Source organism: Copadichromis virginalis, linkage group LG17 (genome assembly GCF_057382275.1).
Source record: "Copadichromis virginalis isolate Kocher_CV1m ecotype Utaka linkage group LG17, C_Virginalis_male_GT1.1, whole genome shotgun sequence".
Classification (NCBI taxonomy): domain Eukaryota; kingdom Metazoa; phylum Chordata; class Actinopteri; order Cichliformes; family Cichlidae; genus Copadichromis; species Copadichromis virginalis.
Genome location: NC_140634.1, coordinates 8,817,665 through 8,836,427, shown reverse-complemented (window position 1 = coordinate 8,836,427; position 18,763 = coordinate 8,817,665). Strand labels below are relative to the sequence as shown.

The 18,763-nt window shown below is 39.6% G+C and overlaps 1 protein-coding gene across 1 annotated transcript in view; it reads right to left on the bottom strand.

The window, feature by feature from the left end:
* LOC146688950 (contactin-associated protein-like 4) overlaps window positions 1-18,763 on the bottom strand; it is a 130,619-nt gene that overhangs the window by 52,884 nt on the left and 58,972 nt on the right. The window contains exons 6-9 of the mRNA XM_085437227.1: window positions 7,085-7,260; window positions 6,540-6,686; window positions 3,204-3,471; window positions 1,996-2,145 (exon numbers count right to left, since the gene is read on the bottom strand). Of these exons, the coding sequence (XP_085293353.1) occupies window positions 1,996-2,145; window positions 3,204-3,471; window positions 6,540-6,686; window positions 7,085-7,260 (741 nt within the window). The remainder of the gene's footprint in view (window positions 1-1,995; window positions 2,146-3,203; window positions 3,472-6,539; window positions 6,687-7,084; window positions 7,261-18,763) is intronic.

Genomic DNA, 18,763 nt, shown 5'->3' with positions numbered 1-18,763 from the left:
TTCGAAACAAGCTATACTTACTTTCGGGTTTTCGTAATTGAACTGTTATGAACTTTAACATTTGACATGCTGACTGAGGTCTGTAGTATCTTCCTGGAAAGATTGTGTTACCGTGTTACCATACTGTTGTACTACAGATCAGCAAACTGCCAGGTCTTCTGCTCTGATAGAGTTTACACTTGCTAATGACCAGCTGAACTGATTAGCAGCACCTGGTTGCCACTTCCCCTTTTAATTCCTATAGAAGCAATAAGGGTGTACGTAGTTTTTCAGAAGACTCCATAGCATCCTGTGAGCACATTTTGTGCTTTCAGTTTTTCACATGAAAGCACAAATGTTGAACAGATAGAAATGTGACACATTTATATATCCAGGCAATCAAAGTTTTTACAAAATTTGTTGAAACCCCAATGCAGCAGAGAAAACCTACAGGAGAGCTAAAATCAAAAGTATTCAGCCTTTTCAGAACACAAATACTTAGATGTTGAGATGTTTTGTCAACCTATGACCTGCTGGTTGCACTAACACAAAGGTTCAGTAAGCTTTCTTTTTCTGATCACCTCATGCACAAAAGAGTAGCTGACCAACAAAGGCCCTCCACCCCACCTACTGTCCCAGTCCATGTTCATCTTATTCATTCATTTGAAAAAGCAACTCACAATATCATCATGGTCTAATATCTACTTAGGCAGTTACCCTCAATATGTTTTTGCTTACCACTCCCTTAACTTGCTCTTTGATCAGCCTTTGCACAGACTTTGGATTCTGTGTATGAACTCTGATTTAAGCCCTCAGCACAAGCAGTCCAGAGGTGGCTGTCAGATAAATCCTCTCTGCCCAATCCTGTGAATGAGCCCCATGTTTTATCCATCAGTGATTCGTGCTTCAGGTTGATCCTGGATGGCAGCATTCGGTGACCCAACACAGCATTGCTGCTCGCGGCTCTGCATTGCTCTAATTACAGTCAGTCAGACACACAGTTTGGCACTTCTTACCACAGGAAGGGGGGAAAGATGAGTCACTGGTCGTTGTCACCTTAAATTTTAGAAACTCAGAAGAAGACTTTGTTGGATCTGTTTTGCTTATGGCAGTCAAGATGACGCAGCAGGAAGTTTAGTGTTGATCACAATGTCATAACAATTGAGTTTCACCTGAAATTAGGTTAAGAATGTAACTACAGCTCAACTCACTGCCATCCTTTGCTCATTATACTAAGGCTGCTGTCTCTTAGAAAAACTGGAGCACTTCTTTAATGTTGTGATACCATTCACAAGCAGTATATAAACATTTATGCTGCAGGCAAAGGTGTGTGAAAGGATAATGCATGTAAAAAAAGTTTAAAAACAAAACATTTCAAAAGATATCCTGTACATTAACAAAATTGTGTTAACAAAATCTGTTGTGGCATGGAAGTGACCTGCGCAATATTAGGCAGGTGGATGTAATTTTGCAGCTGATCTCTTAACAAGTTTGTCTTTAGCTCCATGTGTTTACATGTGTAGGGGTGGAAGAGAGAAAGTATACATGTGCTACAGTAACAGGTGGGAGGGAAATGAAAAGAAGAAAACCTCAATTTTAAAATAAAAACACCGGTGATTTGGAGAGACAGAATGACAGAGAGAAAATAGTGGATACAGTAAGGACAAAAAAGGAGGAAAAAAAAGAAGAAAGATGGGTGGAGCAGCCAGAAGAAAGATGAAAGAAGAGGGGGGTGGGGAGTGAGAGCCACCGAGCAGCTTTATGACTTTGTCCCTCTCTGGGTGGCACTAAACCTCCAGAGGAGATCTGGAGATGATAATTATTACCAGAGTACCTGCATGAATTTTAACTGCCCCCGTCTGTCGATGTCAGCAGTTTCTCTGGCAGCAAAGCCCTTGCACATGCTTACAGTATGTATAATCTGTTGACTTTGACCATAGAGAGCTTTTAGAAACGCTGAAAATCCCCCCCAAAATCTCTCTATATAAAAGTAGTACATGATGCAGGTATTCTTACCACCAAAGAAGAGTTGACTATCTGAGGTGAGAGGAACCGAGATGCTGATGTGAGCGGTGGCTCCTTCATCTTTGTCCACTGTGATGCTTAGATGATCATTTTTGAAGCTCAGCTCCACATAATGCCACTGACCGTCATTCAGACCTGAGCCTGAGACACAAATACACACATACAAAATCCAGAACAGGGTGTGATTGAGTTCAAATCAGGATGTGACCTTGGTTTAATTTTAATTTCAAGTATAAGAAAAATATAAATTACTCCATTTCCATTTTTTACTTGCATACACTTGTTGGCCACTTTGTTAGGTGCACTTTGCCCGCACTGGGTTGGACCTCCTTTGTTTCTCAGAACTTAATTCTTTGCGCCACAAATTCAAAAAGGTTCAAAACTTTCCCTAGAATTTTTGGTCCATATTGACATAACAGCATCAGAGTTGCTGAAAATTTGTCAACTTCACATCCAAGGTGCTTTATTGGATTGAGATCTGGTGACTGTGAAAGCCATTTGATTATACTGAAATCACCGTCTCATTCAAGAAACCAGTTTGACATGACTGTGGTCGTAAAGGGTGGTCATGGCCAACAAAACTCAAGTAGACCATGGTGTTGAAAGCTGCTTTAAATTTGCCAAGAAAATATCCCCCAAACCAATGCAGCAGCAGTCTGAAACACTGATACAAGGCCGGATCGATCCATGCTTTCATGTGGTTTACACTAAAATCTGTTCCTTCCTCTTAATGTTACAGCAAAAACAGAAACTCATCAGATTCGCAAATATTTTAACTTCTCTGTCCTATTTTGGTGAGTCTGTGCTGATTGTAACCTCGGTTTCCTGTTTTTAGGTCACAGGTTAGCAGCCAGTGTGGTCTTCTGCTGCTGTTGCCCATTTGTAATGAGTGGGTATATGAGTTACTGCTCTTGTCAGCTCGAAGCAGTCTATCCACAGAGTTCTCCTCTGACTTCTGGCATCAACAAAGCATTTTCTGCCAGAGAAGTGCTGCTCACTGGATATCTTTTTCAGACGTTTCTCTGTAAACTTTAGAGATGTGGGAAAATCATGTATGTTTTGCTGGTCTTGCACCAACAGCCATGCTATGAGTAGATAGTTGTGTCGTTGAACTGATGTACCTAATGAAGTGACCATTAAGCATACTCTAATGTATACGCAAATGAATAGAGAAACATGCAGATCGTGACTGAACCCACCTGCGCTGAGGTCCAGAGAGGATCTGCCTGCTTTACTGATCTGTAGTCGAAGCCTCGCCTGGCTCAGGTATAGGAACACTGTACCATCCTGCTGCGGGAGACCAAAGGTCAAGAGCAGACCTCCCTTGTTCCACGTCCTGAACTGCAGCATCACAGACACTAGCCCTGTTGACCATGATGTAAGGCCAGGCAACTGGAGGAAGCTGTGGGAGTCAGTGAACGTCACAGCCACTGAAACTGGCTCAGCACAAGAAAAGGTCACATTGCCCTGAGAACAGGAGGAGGGAAGAGAGAGAGAAAGAAATGATTGTGAAAGAGATAAAACATGAATATTCATCGACTGCAGAGGCTGACTTGGTTTGACTGGGTGTCACAGAGGTCTCATCAGCACCTCTCTGAAAAAGGACACCTGTATTTCCATATTGATATCAGCTGAACAGCTAAAACGCTGAAGGCTTTCTTTGGAAACCTGAAACATCAGAGTCAGAAAGGCTTTGCACACACTGCCTGTTTGTGCCACATAATCAAATTTCTTAATTACATCGGGAAACTGAAATAATACAACATGAGAAATATAGTTTTATAAACAGCAGTGTGTCCAAATATTCCATGATGAAATTTACCACGTATAAGCTAGTATGGTTCAAGTTTTCTTCTTCTTTTTTTTAACTGCCACTTGTCTCATGCAGCTCTTTTGCTTTGGGCTTTGTAACATCAGAATGTAGATGTGATGACACTGGTGATGATAATGAAGGAGATTATGATGATGCTAATGACGCTGATGATGATGATGATGATGGGTGTAAAAATAGGGAGGATGATGATGCAAATGATGAAAATAATGATGATAACAATAGTAATCATGACAGTGACCATTAGCATAATAATTACCACGATGCAGAAAAGGCAAAGAGGAAGGCTGGGGGAAAAGTCACTAAAAGTCTGTCGTAGGGAATAAAAGTTCACAGCTTGTTCAAACTTTCATCACGGAAGTACTCTAACAGAAGAATGATAAATGCTAAATAATTAATTACTATCATAATAAATTGACAGCCTTGACAGAAGGATAACACAGCTTTACTAGAAAATGCTATCATCACTATAATAAAACACCATTTTTCTATTAAATGATTTTTTTTACAGAAGACTTTTTATTTACTATAAAAATGTCACTTGTTCTTAAGCTACAAATACATAAACTTAAAGTTGCTTTGAACTTGCAGCTAATGTTTGATTTTCAAAGGGAAAAAAATGAACGATTGGCACACTGCAGAACTCCAATTTCTTTATTTAATGCATTTAGTACTTTGTGATGTTTCAAGCATACCTTCCCATCTTTAATCACCTGTGTTAGGTCCAATGACCACGATCACTGACAATAATATACGATCACATCCACGTCTTACATAGGACAAACAACTGATGAATAAATCTTCTATGAATAACACATGGAAGACCAGCGATATGTGGAAGATGTCTATGTCACATTTTTTGGCTCTGTAACAGCTCAACAAGGTGGAGATGATGTGCATGGATTTTTTTCCCCTAATTTTCTAGAGGTGCAGTCTACTGGTGGATGAAAATAGGATCAGCCAGACTGACCTATAAATAATCAGAGTGGTGGAAAAAAAACTCTGATGCAGTGATGCTACCCCTCATATCCATATTAAACCCTAGATATAGGGCTGTGGCTGACTTTTGTAAAAACTTTTTAAAACTTCCCAAAAACAAATCAAACATAAACTCTTAAATTTGCCCGATTACCTTGCTAAAGTGCCCTTCACATACAACGCTTCAATGGCACCGTTGTGCTCTGAAATTTATTATTTTCCTGGTTGGTGAGCACTCGCTGGTGACATGGTGTGACATTTGCATGACCAATAGAAAACATAGAATGGCAGGGAGCGTGCACATAAAATCTACATAAAGACCATTACTAGCTGCAAAAACAGTACATGCAAAGCACAGCAGCCATTCCAATAGCTAACCAGTGCTGACTGCTAATGTGTAGCTGATAAGTGAATTATGTGAATTAATGAAGTACATTTAACTTCTGCACATTGGTTCAATCGATGCAATGGCCCAGTAAATTATTCACTAGAGATGCAATAATGATAGATGTTAACGCATTCTTACAAATAACACACAAAGTGGATCATCACCAAACACAATTTAGAGTAAGAAGAAAGTGTAAAACAATACAACAATAATTATCCATCCATTCACTTTTGCTTATCCTCAGGGTCATAGGGGACGGCTAGAGCCTATCCCGAGCACCACAGGGTGGAAGGCTGGGTACACCCTGGACAGGTCACCAATATGATGCAGGGCTAACACAGAAAGATGGACAACCACATTCACACCTGTGCGAAATTTACTATCACTAATAATCGAATCCCACTAAATGCATGTCTTTGGATTGTGGGAAGAAGCCAGAGTATCTGGAGAGAATCGACAGTGTCATGTGGAGAACGTGTAAACTCCACACAGAAAGGCTTCGACTAGATGGTGGAGTCACTGGACTCAGGACTAATATTGAATGTTTAGTTTTTGCAAGAACTGCAATGCTGAGTCCTTCATGACATTACAAACCTATTAGAAAAGAAGTGATTCCTGAAGATGCATTTTGAAAATACAACTTAGTACACAAAAATGAAGCAATTTCAACGTATGCTCAAAAATCTCTTCTTTTCTCGTAGGTTTGAAATGTCATATAGGACTCAACATTGCAGTTCTTGCAAAACAAAACAAAACAAAAAGCTGAAATAAAATATTTAGAATACTTTACAGATATTACAAATGGATTGTGGAGGCAGTCAAGGCACTTGCTGCTAAACGACAGATGAATGTGCCATACACCCTACACAAGCAGAGATGCATGAAGATGAACTGGCAAGTGAACCCCAACACAACAATGAATATTGTACTGAAAGAACAGATGTCTTTGAGCTGGCTTTGGACTTGGACTCAGCTTTTCTCCTTTACGCACACTAAGATGAGGCCATGTTTTTTTTGTTGTTTTTTTTACATATTTAACAATGAAAGCTTTGTGTAAAAGAAAGGAGTTACTACACGGTGACATATAGCAGTCATTCTCAATCCTAGACTCCACAAAAACTTTTGCTTTTTTTCTACTAAACTTTTTGAAACTGCGTGTATGCAAAGAGCTGTCCTCAGAATTATTAATATAAACATGCAAAACTTAAATTAATAACATTACAGCTCTAATTCGGCATCATGAGTGACAAGCAATTAGTAGGCAAAATTGTACCACACTATTACTTTTAGTGCTTGTGGTAAAATTAATTCATAAAATGCTGAAATATAATGACTCACCACTATCGCGACCTGTGAACTGCCGTGTTTGGCCAGGTCTATCAGGTTGATGTCGCTGTACAGCAGGTTCTCAAGGCAGCCATGAAAGTTCCTGTTGGACAGGATGGGTTTCTGCAGTCCGTGGCTCTGGACAGCTGCCACCGTCAGCTGCACAGTAATTTCAAAACACGCTATAATAATATTACCTTCTTCCTCTGAATGACATCAAGGTTGCTGTAAGAGGTTCATTCACAGAGTACGCTGCCTTTTAACGCAGAAAAATAAGCTCAAAAACACCTCTTCATTGCCTCAGTACACTCACACAGTTAAATTATGTACTGAATAGCCCCTTTGAATAACCCTCTCAAGCTGGTTGGCACAGAAAGCTGCCCACCTTCTGCCTTTTCATTCACTAGAAGAACTAATATGACTTGAACGTCCTGTCTGATTTATTCTCACTCTAACTCACTCACGCTGCTGAACAAATGAATATTTCTGCAGGAGTGGATGCGCTTTTGACACGTTTGCTTCAGAATGTGTGTGTGTGTCTGTGTGTTTCCTCTCACCGTGTGAATGTGCCAGTGGCTGAGATCAGCCGGTATTTGAACCTGCAGTGTATTTTTATCTACGGTCAGGTTTAGGTGAGTGCTGAGCCGCTCCAGCTTTACATGGTGCCAGTGCTGGTCATCAAGCAGACTGCCCAGGGAAACGAGAAGTTGACCACCAGAGGATGAACTCACACCTGCAACACAGAGGGAGAGAGGAGCGGGAGAAAAGTTGTCATGTCGGTGCCATGGTACATTTCAGAGAAGAGCAACATCCCCGGCCAACGCAGAAATCCCATTATGCATCTCCTGCTGAGGATCTTAGATTTTTTTTTTCCTGAAGTTTATTACCTCCAACGCACTTGAAGAAGAACATCCATAAAACATTTTTAACAAGGACAAACATCTGTAAAGAAAATAGTCAGTGTTTTTTCCCAGCAAAACACCTATAGGAAGGGATTGTGTTCAATCTATCAAAACAAAAAGCGCCACGGAAAGATTGCTGCATCAGTGGGATATTTTTTAATCTCTGTTTCAAAACAAGAAGCAGGTCACTGAGGTCACCCTCTTTCATTATAGAGCACATTTCTGTATGCTGAGAGGGAGGAGGACAGAGTACGAGAAATGATGATGCTACAAAATGATACCAGGACATAATTAATGACAGACCCAACACCAGTAGGTCTGATAGGTGGATTTATCTTTGGGTCCTCCAATGTGTTGGTTAGGAAACGAGGTTCTGCTGAAAGAATGAGCTACAACAAAAGGAGAGATATAAGCCAAGTCATTAATTATGAAAGGTGTTTTCTTCTAGATAGAAAGACAGTTCAAATTACAGAATTCCAACTCCTCATTGTGTGTTTAGGGGTCTGAGGTAGAGCTACGCAAAAGGCTGGTAAATGCTGGAAAATTGGTGGCTGGGAGTTAGAAAGAAGAAACCTTACAAAAAATCTGAAGCCTGCTCCCCAAATCAGTTTGAGGTTTTTAACCACTACTATCATAAACCAAGTAGTTTCTCCAATCTAAAATAACTGTCAGCGATCAACTTGCTGAATAGATCAAACTGTGGGTATCAGTTTCAGGTTTCAACAAGGGAGTACGCTGCATTCAAAGTTTGCATCAGTGACTTCATTTTTTTCTATATTGGCAATGTTACAGAGATATATTAGACTTATCCTAAATTGTCTTTAGTATTGTGCTTTAGCTATGAATCAAAGGTCCAACAACAGTTTTCCCACTACTAACAATCAAATTAAATCAAATTAAAATTAAAATCTGAAAGATAAATCTAACATGGAAGTCACAAAAACTGCAGGTAGTCTAGAGGCAACTTGAGGATAGTTCCTCAAAGCTAGTTGCTCCTATTTATTTCCTGTGCTAAAATGCTCAATTTTGCAATGGAAATAAGCAAAAATAAATAAATGTACGTAAATAAATCTCATCAGTATTTTTTATACGAACCAAAAGTGGATTAAAAGTACACACCGGCTGTTAGCTATCTCATGTTACAGTGCTATGGTTAAATGTATTGTAATTCAGTTTGGTTATGCTAGTATTACTTTATTAATACGTTAGCACTAAGTCGCCTGTGTGTTCTGCTCCTACTGTAGCCTAAAGAGGCACCTTGCTAATGAAGCTAGCTAATGTTAGCTGATGAGTAAACGTTCCAGCTTCTCCAAATATATCCCTACCTCCTAAAAAATGCAGGACTGACTAAAATAGCCAAAAATAGCCAAATCGAGGAAAACAGTATTAAAATTCACAAACCAATAAGTGATCAGTGTCTCTATCTTTTATAACACAGTTTGTGATTACACAAACATTTAAGTGAGTATTCAATGCTAAACAAATAAGTGGCTACATAATGCTCTTAAGTTTAACTGAGATCGTGATTAATGTTAAATAGTATCCAAACTTACTTCCAGTCTGAAACCAACTTTTCAGGGGTTTCAACAATGGAGCTTTGATCAGGACACAACTACCTTAGCTTAGTTTAGCGCAGAGATAGGAACATGGGAAACAGCTAGCTTAGTTCCATCGACAGAAGCCTGTCTTCCTCTTGCATCCAGTACTTACGCTGAGGATAAACAAGTAGTTTAAGAGAAAACAATAATAGAAACACTTCACTTCCATTAATGAATCTCTTTCTGACTCTCTGTCAGTCTTGATTCCCTTATTCCTCTTCTCCTTGCCTGCAAGTTTAATAGGAAGCTGAGAGAAAGAAGGTTCAATTTAAGAGAACCGTAACCGTGCCAGCATTTAAAATACAACTTCACTGCAAAGCTAACACACATTCTCAAAACCAATTCTTAGTTTTAGTCACAGTTACGAGGAATTTCATACCATACAGAAAGAAAAGGAGCAAGACATCCATGGCAAGAATTTGACTATGAGTGGGTTTCAGATTTGTTGATTTCATGTATTTGCATCTTTGTGTATGAGAATGGTAGGACACACAGTCTTACCAATGGTGTCAAACCATTTCACAGATCAATGGCTTTGAAAAAGATCAAGATTAATTTAATTATCATTATTCTACACAAGGTTGCACAACAAAATTGCAGATGCAGTACCCTCTATGAAAAATCCAAAATGAATTGAGTATTGCATAAACGGCCTTGGTTATATCAAGATACAACATGTTTTGGGTCTGTTCTTTTCTCTTGTTATCTTGTCTTGAAAACAACATGGGATACATTTTTATAAGTTATTACCCACCTATTTATATTAGGGTTATATAATCTGGTTATATTATATATAATTAATGGCTGTGGCTGTTTTGAATGACAATTTGTGTTATTTTTTATCAAAATATGATTCTGTTCATCTGGACGTAGTGTTTTCAGTGCGAGAAACGATGAGTGACAAAACGTTTCTCGCACTGAAAACACTACGTCCAGATGAACAGAATCAACTTTTGGAGATTTACTTACCTGGATGATTGAGAATGCATCAAGATGTTTTACCAAAATACTTCAGTTTTTCCAGTAAATACAGTATCTTTTTCAATAGCACAAATTGGCGTCCCATTTGCTGTCAGAGAGAATTAAGTATCAAACGTATAGATGATGTCAAAGTGGCTATGTCCATTTTAATGTACAGTCTAAAGGTAAAACGCTTTACCACACTGGCAACAACTTGCATTTGTTTACAAAAAACCTCAATTAAGAGATCACTAAGATCCTGAGGGGAACATAAAAGTGTTTAACTGTTTTTTTAAAAACCTACTAAACAGAAAACATGACAGCAACAACATCAAGATCAAAGTGCTAGATAGTCCCTTGTAGACACAGAGTAGTAGATAATTATAGCATAGGTTGGCATTTATACCCCAAAGATGCTATTCCTATTCTTTTTTGAATTCTTTGTCAGAGACATACTTTGTCTCTCTAGACAAAGTATGTCTTCTTTTGAAACATTCATTTTAGCTTACCATAAATTTAAATCAACCAAATCAGTCCTATAGTAAGTGTGAAAGGCAAGAAGTTATAGCAATATTTACCATCCACAGTAAATTAATATTTAGAAAGAGTCCTCCATTTGTTCTCCTTTTTTTCTGCCACAAATCTCTTTCACTTCCCAGTGTCTTCAAAGGCAAACAAGACGGCAGTCATTTACATTTTTACATTTGCCTTTAAACAATGAACTATGAGGGTTTTTTTAAATTGTTTTAAATTCTATTTTAAAGATGCATTCTTTATTTTTACCGCACAAAAAAATTCAGTAGTAAGAAACCTATCATACAGCAGGGGAGTGCAGTAAGAGGTTTCTTTCCATTTTCTGGCTCCTCTGGGACTCTTGGGAGGCAGCATACAAAACGAGTAAATCGCTGTAGACAAAGTGGAATTGAGTAAGCAAATGCAACAGCAATCACCGCAGTTCATTGTCTTCTATTTTCTCTGCCAATTGGCACACTTTGTCCAAAGACATTCATCTCATTTCAGCGGCGCTGTTCAGATGCCTGGGGGGAAGATCTAGTTGTAGCTTTTGCTGCTCTGTACAATGAGCAAAATGCTGATTGTGGCAAAGTCGTGCTACTGTAAACCCTGAAATATTCCATTTAGTATGCCAGAGACCAGACAGTGAACACAGCATGTCCTCACTGCTGAGAATACGGAGAGAAGAAAGCCTTTCACTTAACATGCAGCCTGCCCTGCATGGATCTCTGATGCCATCCTAATTTCGTCAGTGATACTTAACACCATTTGTCCAAAAGGCACTGGAGCCCTCAGCGCATTTACTGCTGTGTATTACAGTTTTCCAATGGCAGTTCAGAATTGAAGTGAATTATGAAGCAGCAGGCTACATTACAGCAAACTGACATTTTGATAAATGTAAAGCATAGAGGAAATGAGATGGTTTTGGATAGCGGACATAAATCTTAATGAGCCAGTCAATTTATTCCAACTGCTTGGACAGCCACAGGCACACAGAGAGGGTCTAAGTGTCTCACTGCATGTGTTTGTTTGACTGTCTGTCTCCTTGGTCACTGTCTATTGGTCTGTCTGTTATTCCTGTCTTTGTGTTTCCATTCAGACGTGTACTTATGCTAATGGATGTTGCTCACTAATTAATGAAAACACTTGCAACCTTATAAGCTGTACATTTACCCAGTTCACAGTGTTCACAGCCACCTCTCTGTCTCAGCCAGCTTGCTGTTCTCGTGAAGTGACATGAATCACCGTTAAAGAGAGGACCGGGACTGACAGGATCAGGCCGGCAAAAGGGAGAGATAACTGTGAAAAGCTTCAGAGAGTCTCTCACATTCTTCAGTGTTTAGATAATGCATCTAAACCTTCTGCTATTATCTATTAGCTCTGTTAGTTTGATCTTCTCTTGTCTTCCAACAGCTGACTGTGGAGGAGCATGCTGTGGCTCAGGGTGGATGCTCCAAGCTATTGATCTAAATTACACTGTCTGTAGACTCCAAGCTCCTTGGAGATTCGGAGGGAGGAAGAAGACAAAAGATGAATACCATGCAATTGTTAAAGGTAAATAATTCAATCTGAAAAAAGAACTAGCAGAGGCAGAATTTGGATCACATATGAAAAAGGCTTTGATAAATAAACATAAATGTTTTTTTCAATAGCAAAAAAACAATAGGGTAGGGATTGACAGAGCGGCAGGGCAATAAAGAGAGCGTGCAGTGTCAGTGCTGTGACTGGGGCGAAGTACGATTTTTAGGATAATCTCAATTTAGCTCAATATAATCTCTGCACCGTTACAACAATCCTGTGTTTACTGTCGTTCCCAGCCAAGTTCTTTGAGCACTTTGCTGACTATCGGACTGAGCCTAGCAGGGATGTGACAGGCGTCACTCAGGGAGCTGATGTCAGACTGACAGCTTTTGCAGATGACGCCTCTTTCCAGCTGACATATACTAGACAATACCACCAGGGAAATAAACTGCTTCCACCCAGTCATAATGGGAATTGGACAATATTCTGCTTTTTATTTCAAGAATGCAGAAAGGGGAGGGTGAGACTAGGGTGAGGGGATGTAAAGAAGTAGAGAGAGGCCTGGAGTTGGAAACAGCAAATTTAGGCTTTCACAAAATCTTAGAAAAATAGCTGAGGGAATCTGGGATTTTCAGCGTGTGTGTGTGTGTGTGTGTGTGTGTGTGTGTGTGTGTGTGTGTGTGTGTGTGTGTGTGTGTGTGTGTGTGTGTGTCTGTCTGCATGGCAAAGGTCCCTTGTTCAAACATTAATATAACACTAAAATGCAGTTGAATTATGTCTTCTCTTGAAATGCTTTTTATGGTTAAGTAAATGGATGATGCAGGAAGTCTGACAATTGTGAAACGTGAACTGAATGGTACAGCATATATTGTATTCAGGTTTTGTTGTCATATGATCACTAAACATATGATGTTGACTTGTCTGTCATTTCGAACATGTGCCCCTGTAGGGTAAGTTTAATAAAGCCCCATCTCTCAGGCCTAGTGACACTCAGTGCCCCCTCCTGGCAGCTACTGTGCACTAAAGCAAAACATATATTTCCTACCTGCAAACACCTGGCTTTGGTTGCTGGCAGACTGCTACGTGTCACTTGTAGTATGCATGAAAGAAACTGACTAGTTGACATGTGTTTTCCAAGTTACAGTGAAACTGTGGAAAATGCAACACATATAGAAAACTGAAATTGTTAGCCTTCAAAGTAAAAGTTGAGCCATTGCTGTGCCATTGAAGCACACTTTTACTTTGAAGGTAGTGTTTGCAGACAAGTCTGTGTCTTCCATGCAAACTACAGACATCCATGGCAACCTGTTAATGGCCAAAGCAACTGTAAGGATGTTTTTTTGCACAGCAACCTCTTTGCATCTGATTTCACCAGGAACTGTCATAAACCCAAGGAACCACTTGCCAACCAGTTTGGAGGACTTATTTCTCCATAGAGCACATATTTCGTATCACATCCAATCTGGTGGACAATCTTCAAGCAATATATGCATGGAGCAAACTCAGCTTTGCTTATAGTGATGGTCAAAATATTCAGTTTTCCACAAATCAAAACATGGCAGGAATTGTGGGAAATTCGGTGCTTATAGTGCATCTAAGAAGGTTTTGATCGATTATTAGTTCTAACAGCCGGATGCTCTCTGTTGCATCATACTCCTACTTGACCTTCTGGTGTGTGCTACCATTAGTTCATCAATGCTCTAACCTAATCTTTCTTTGAATTCTCCTTTCACCCACACAAAGAGCAGGTACCGAGTCTCACTCAGTTTTTCAGCAACCAAACAACTAGTCTGCAAAATTTCAACTATACTGCATGCCCCCTGTTTTGGGATAAGAGAATACTGTGATTAATGAAAAGTACAGTGACTAAGTGGTGCTTTTTATTTATTTATTTATTTATTTGTTCATTTATTGCTACATCAAAGAAAGTTTAACTTTAGATCAAATTATTGCTTTGTTATAAATATAACCACGCAATCTTACATCACAGAAATAAATAAATAAATAAACACATAAAACTAATTTCTATGATTAATTATCTGCAGTTTCACTTTTGGAATATAACTTCATTTAGGACCACAAAATATGGTTTTCTGAGGGAAAGTGATATATTCTCAGGAAGCTGCACTTTTAATTTCAGCTGTAACTGAAAGGAAGGCTTGGCTGATGAGCAGAGCAGCAGAGTACTCCAGCAGCCAGATGGCACGGTTGATGAGAGCTTTGCCATATGGTGATAATACGACAGGCTGGCAGTCCAACAGCACCTCAGGTTTAACCTTGTTTACGCCAGATACGCACACACGATGTCTCGCCTTGCACCTTGGGTCATGTTTTCTATTTTCCTGTCATTCATCATGGTTTCCTATTTTATTTTAATACACGTGTTTTAGGCACTTCAGTGTTGTGTCATCTCCACCATCATGAGTGTCATCTGTGCCTCATTGTGCCATTCCCAGAGTTTATTTAATATGGTTGTACCTCTCTTTCTGTGCCAGACTGTATTGTGTGCTCCAGCCTCTAGTTCCCAGTGTACATTTTTAGGGAATTTGACTTCCCAGATTCCCTGTACTGCCATGGCCTGGTCCCTGTCAGCGGCTGAGTGATTACCAAACTTTTTTGTTAAAGTGAAGTGTTTATTTTATTTTTTATTTTTTTTACTTTTAATTCTATCTCTCTAAGTTGTGCTTTTGAGTCCTGTGTCTGTAGCTTCATGGTCATCACAACATTTTACCTTCATTAGCTTCCACACAGGCAGTGGGTTATGTTATGCTAACCCACTGTGCTCCACAGTGTTCATCCTTGACACATGTTTATAGCATCCATCATATATTATAGATTAAAAGAGAGAGATGAGGATGTCAAGCTGGGAGAGAAACGGCCAGAAAGTGAGACCCCCCACTAGATAGAGGCGAAGAGTCTGGGAATAGCTAAGAATCAGTGAGACAAACAAGACAAGAAAAGAACAAAGCTAAACACAAGTTCCTTCTTGACAGTCAATCACCAACATTCTGATTGACTGTATCTGCCAGATATGTACAAATCCAGATAACAACAGTAGGGACGCTGTGTAAACAAATGTAAATAAAGAATTGATTTGCAAATGTCACAGACCCATATTTTAATCACAATAGATTAAATATAGGACATATCAGATGTATCCTTTTTTTAAAAAAAAAGTATTTCTTCATTTTGAACAACACGTTAAAAAAGTTGGGAAAGGGCCATGTTTCCCACTGTGTAGGATGCCGTGTTCTTCTAACAACATCTGGAAACGGAGGAGACTGACTGCTGGATTCCTGTGAGAGGAATGTTGTCCTAATCTTGTCTGATAGAGGGTTCAAGCTGCTCAAAAGTCCTGGATGTTCTTCGTGGCATTTTTTTTGTTTGTTCGTTTGTTTGTTTCGTGATGTATCAGATGTTTTCAGTTCGTGAAAGGTCTGGACTACAGGTCAGGTTAGCTCCCAGACTTCCATTATGAAGCCGTGCTGCTGTAATAGATGCAGTGTGAGGTTTAGGAATCCTGCTGAAATGTGCAAGATTTTCCCTGAAAAGGTATTGTCTGGATGGGATAGTAGCATGTGTGCATTTTAATTCAGCTTTGGCCCAGAGAGATTGGGGACCTTTCTGGATACTGTTCAGTAGTGATGGGATTTCCGGCTCTTTTTAGAGATCCGGCTCTTTCGGTTCTGCTCACTAAAAAGAGGCTCCGAACCGGCTCTTCAGGTTGTTTTGTTGCTTTAATTAATTTATTATTAACAATAATATAAAATTATGCACAAAAGGAATTACTAATTTAAAAAAAGTGGTTTTATTTATATATGTTTATATATAAATATATGCGGTGGCCCCTAGAGACAAAACATGTACAATCTCCAAAACACATTTCTAGCATGAACTGAACTTCCAAAGCAGAGCTACTAGATCACTTAAATTACACAATTGAAAGCATGTGTGTATTGTTTGTGTATTTATACACAGGCACTCATATATATTCAAATAATTTTAAAAAAAGTTAATTTACCTGTTACTATCACACACCAAATCTGGTCGTTGGTACTTGCTGGCTTGTGTAGCCACAAGATAACAAAAGCTCAACACTGCGCCCAGCATCCTGGAGCACTTCTGTTGTCTTTTGTACGTGTTTTGAGTTTTTATGTGCTTCTGAGTTTTTATGTGCTTCGGAGTTTTTATGTGCTTCGGAGTTTGTACATGTTTTTACGTGTTTTGGAGTTTGTACTCACAACAGAGGACACACTCTGGACCTGGTCATCACCCATGGGCTGTCCACCAGCGTGTCCTCTGTTGTTGACTTGGCTGTCTCTGACCACTACTGTGTGTTTTTTAACATCACCGGTTTTATTCAGCGGGAGACCTCGGTGCGAACTGTGAGGAGGCGCTATCTAACCTCTGAAGTGGCTGCAAATTTTACCAGGGTTTTAGACGAATGCCCCCCTGTGATTTTACCTGCATCCTGCGATTTGATTTTTAGTTATTTCAACAGCAAACTGAAGAAAAGCCTTGACTCCGTTGCTCCACTCACCACCAAAAAGATTAACGTAAAACATGCATCACCCTGGAGAAACGAAGAAGTCAAAAAACTCAAAAGAAATTGCAGGGCAGCAGAAAGGAGATGGAGGAAAAATAAAAATACTATCAACCATCAAATATTTTGCGAGCAACTTAAAGTGTACAATAATACATTAAGGAAGTCAAGAAATTCATACTTCGCCAAAATAATCAGTATTAACAAAAATAATCCCAAGGTCCTCTTTTCCACCATAGATCATTTATTTAACCCTGATTTTAACAGCTCCCAAAGAACCCCCACAGACTCGCTCTGTGAGCAGTTTGCAGACCACTTCAGGGGAAAGATCAGCGCCATCAGATCTGATATTTTATCTAATCGCGATATGATTGTAAACACATCTGAGGGCTCGATTGTACCTGAGGAGACACTGGACAGCTTTGTCCTGGTTAATGCTGAGAACTTTCAGAAGGTTTTCTCCACAGTGAGACCCACCACATGTCTTTTAGATCCAATTCCTTCTTCACTCTTTAAAACACTTTATGGATTTTTTGAGGCTGAGCTTTTATGCATGATGAATTGCTCTCTTCAGTTGGGTGTCTTCCCTGCTGCCTTTAAAACGGCGGTGGTGAGGCCCCTTCTGAAGAAGAGCAATTTGGATTGTAATGATTTTAATAACTACAGACCTGTATCCAACTTACCATTTTTAAGTAAAGTCTTAGAAAAACTTGTTTTTACTCAGATTACTGATTTTCTCAATGATAGACAGATCCTGGAGATATTCCAGTCTGGATTTAGGGTGAACCACAGCACAGAGACGGCTCTCCTAAAGGTTTTAAATGATCTTAGATGTAACTGGGACTCCCAAAAGCTCTCAGTCCTGGTGCTACTGGATCTAAGCGCAGCCTTTGATACAGTAGACCACGCTATTCTTTTAAACAGACTGAAACACATGGTGGGCCTCTCTGGTGCTGTACACAGCTGGTTCACTTCCTATCTCTCTGACAGAACTTTTATGGTGAGTATGGATACATGCTCCTCTAAGATCCATAAAATGACATGTGGTGTGCCTCAAGGGTCGGTTCTAGGCCCTGTACTTTTTAATTTGTATATGCTCCCTCTCGGCGGTGTCATCAGGAGGCATGGAGTGAACTTCCACAGTTACGCTGATGACACGCAGCTGTACATCTCCGTGTCTCCTGATGACACCAGACAAATGGATGCCCTCTTTAACTGTATCTTGGATATAAGATCTTGGATGGCAGAAAACTTTTTACAACTTAACCAGGACAAAACTGAAGTTTTAATTGTCGGTCCTGAGGCTCAGAGAGAGAAACTCTTGTCTAAATTAGAGGCATTTTCACTATGTCCTTCGCTACAAGTGAAAAACCTGGGTGTTATTTTTGACTCTGAGCTTGGTTTTATCCCACATGTTAAACATGTAACTAAAATTGGATTTTATCATCTAAAAAATATAGCCAGAGTCCGCCCTATTCTCTCTCGGGCCAACACGGAGATGCTGATGCATGCTTTTATTACCAGTCGCATTGATTACTGTAATGCCCTGCTCTCTGGTCTTCCTAAGAAGAATATTTCAACTTTACAACTCTTGCAAAACTCGGCAGCTCGTGTGCTGACGAAGACCAGAGGGCGGGCCCACATTACACCGGTTTTAGAATCGCTGCACTGGCTCCCCGTGTGTTTCAGGATCGATTTTAAAGTTCTTTTATTGGTTTTTAAATGTCTTAATGGTCTTGGGCCTTCTTATCTCTCAGATCTGCTTTTACCATACGAACCCTCGCGGACCCTGAGGTCCTCTGGTACTGGCCTTTTGATTGTCCCTAAAGTCAGGACACATACTCACGGAGAGGCAGCGTTTCAGTGGTATGGTCCTCGTCTGTGGAACAGCCTGCCGGAGGAGCTCAGGGCCGCAGAGAACGTACATGTTTTTAAGAACAGGCTCAAGACCCACCTTTTTAATTTAGCTTTTACTTAGCGTTTATTTATTTTATGCTTATTTATTCTATCCTGTTATTCTATTATTAATTTAGGATTTACCTAATATTTGTTTGATTTTATTCTTATTCATTTTTTAATCTTCTTATTCTATTTATATTTATATTGTATCCTGTTCTTATTTATTTTATCATCTTACCCTATATATATTGTATTGCGTCATATCTCCAGTGTTTCCTCGGAAGGCGCTCTCTGCACCGG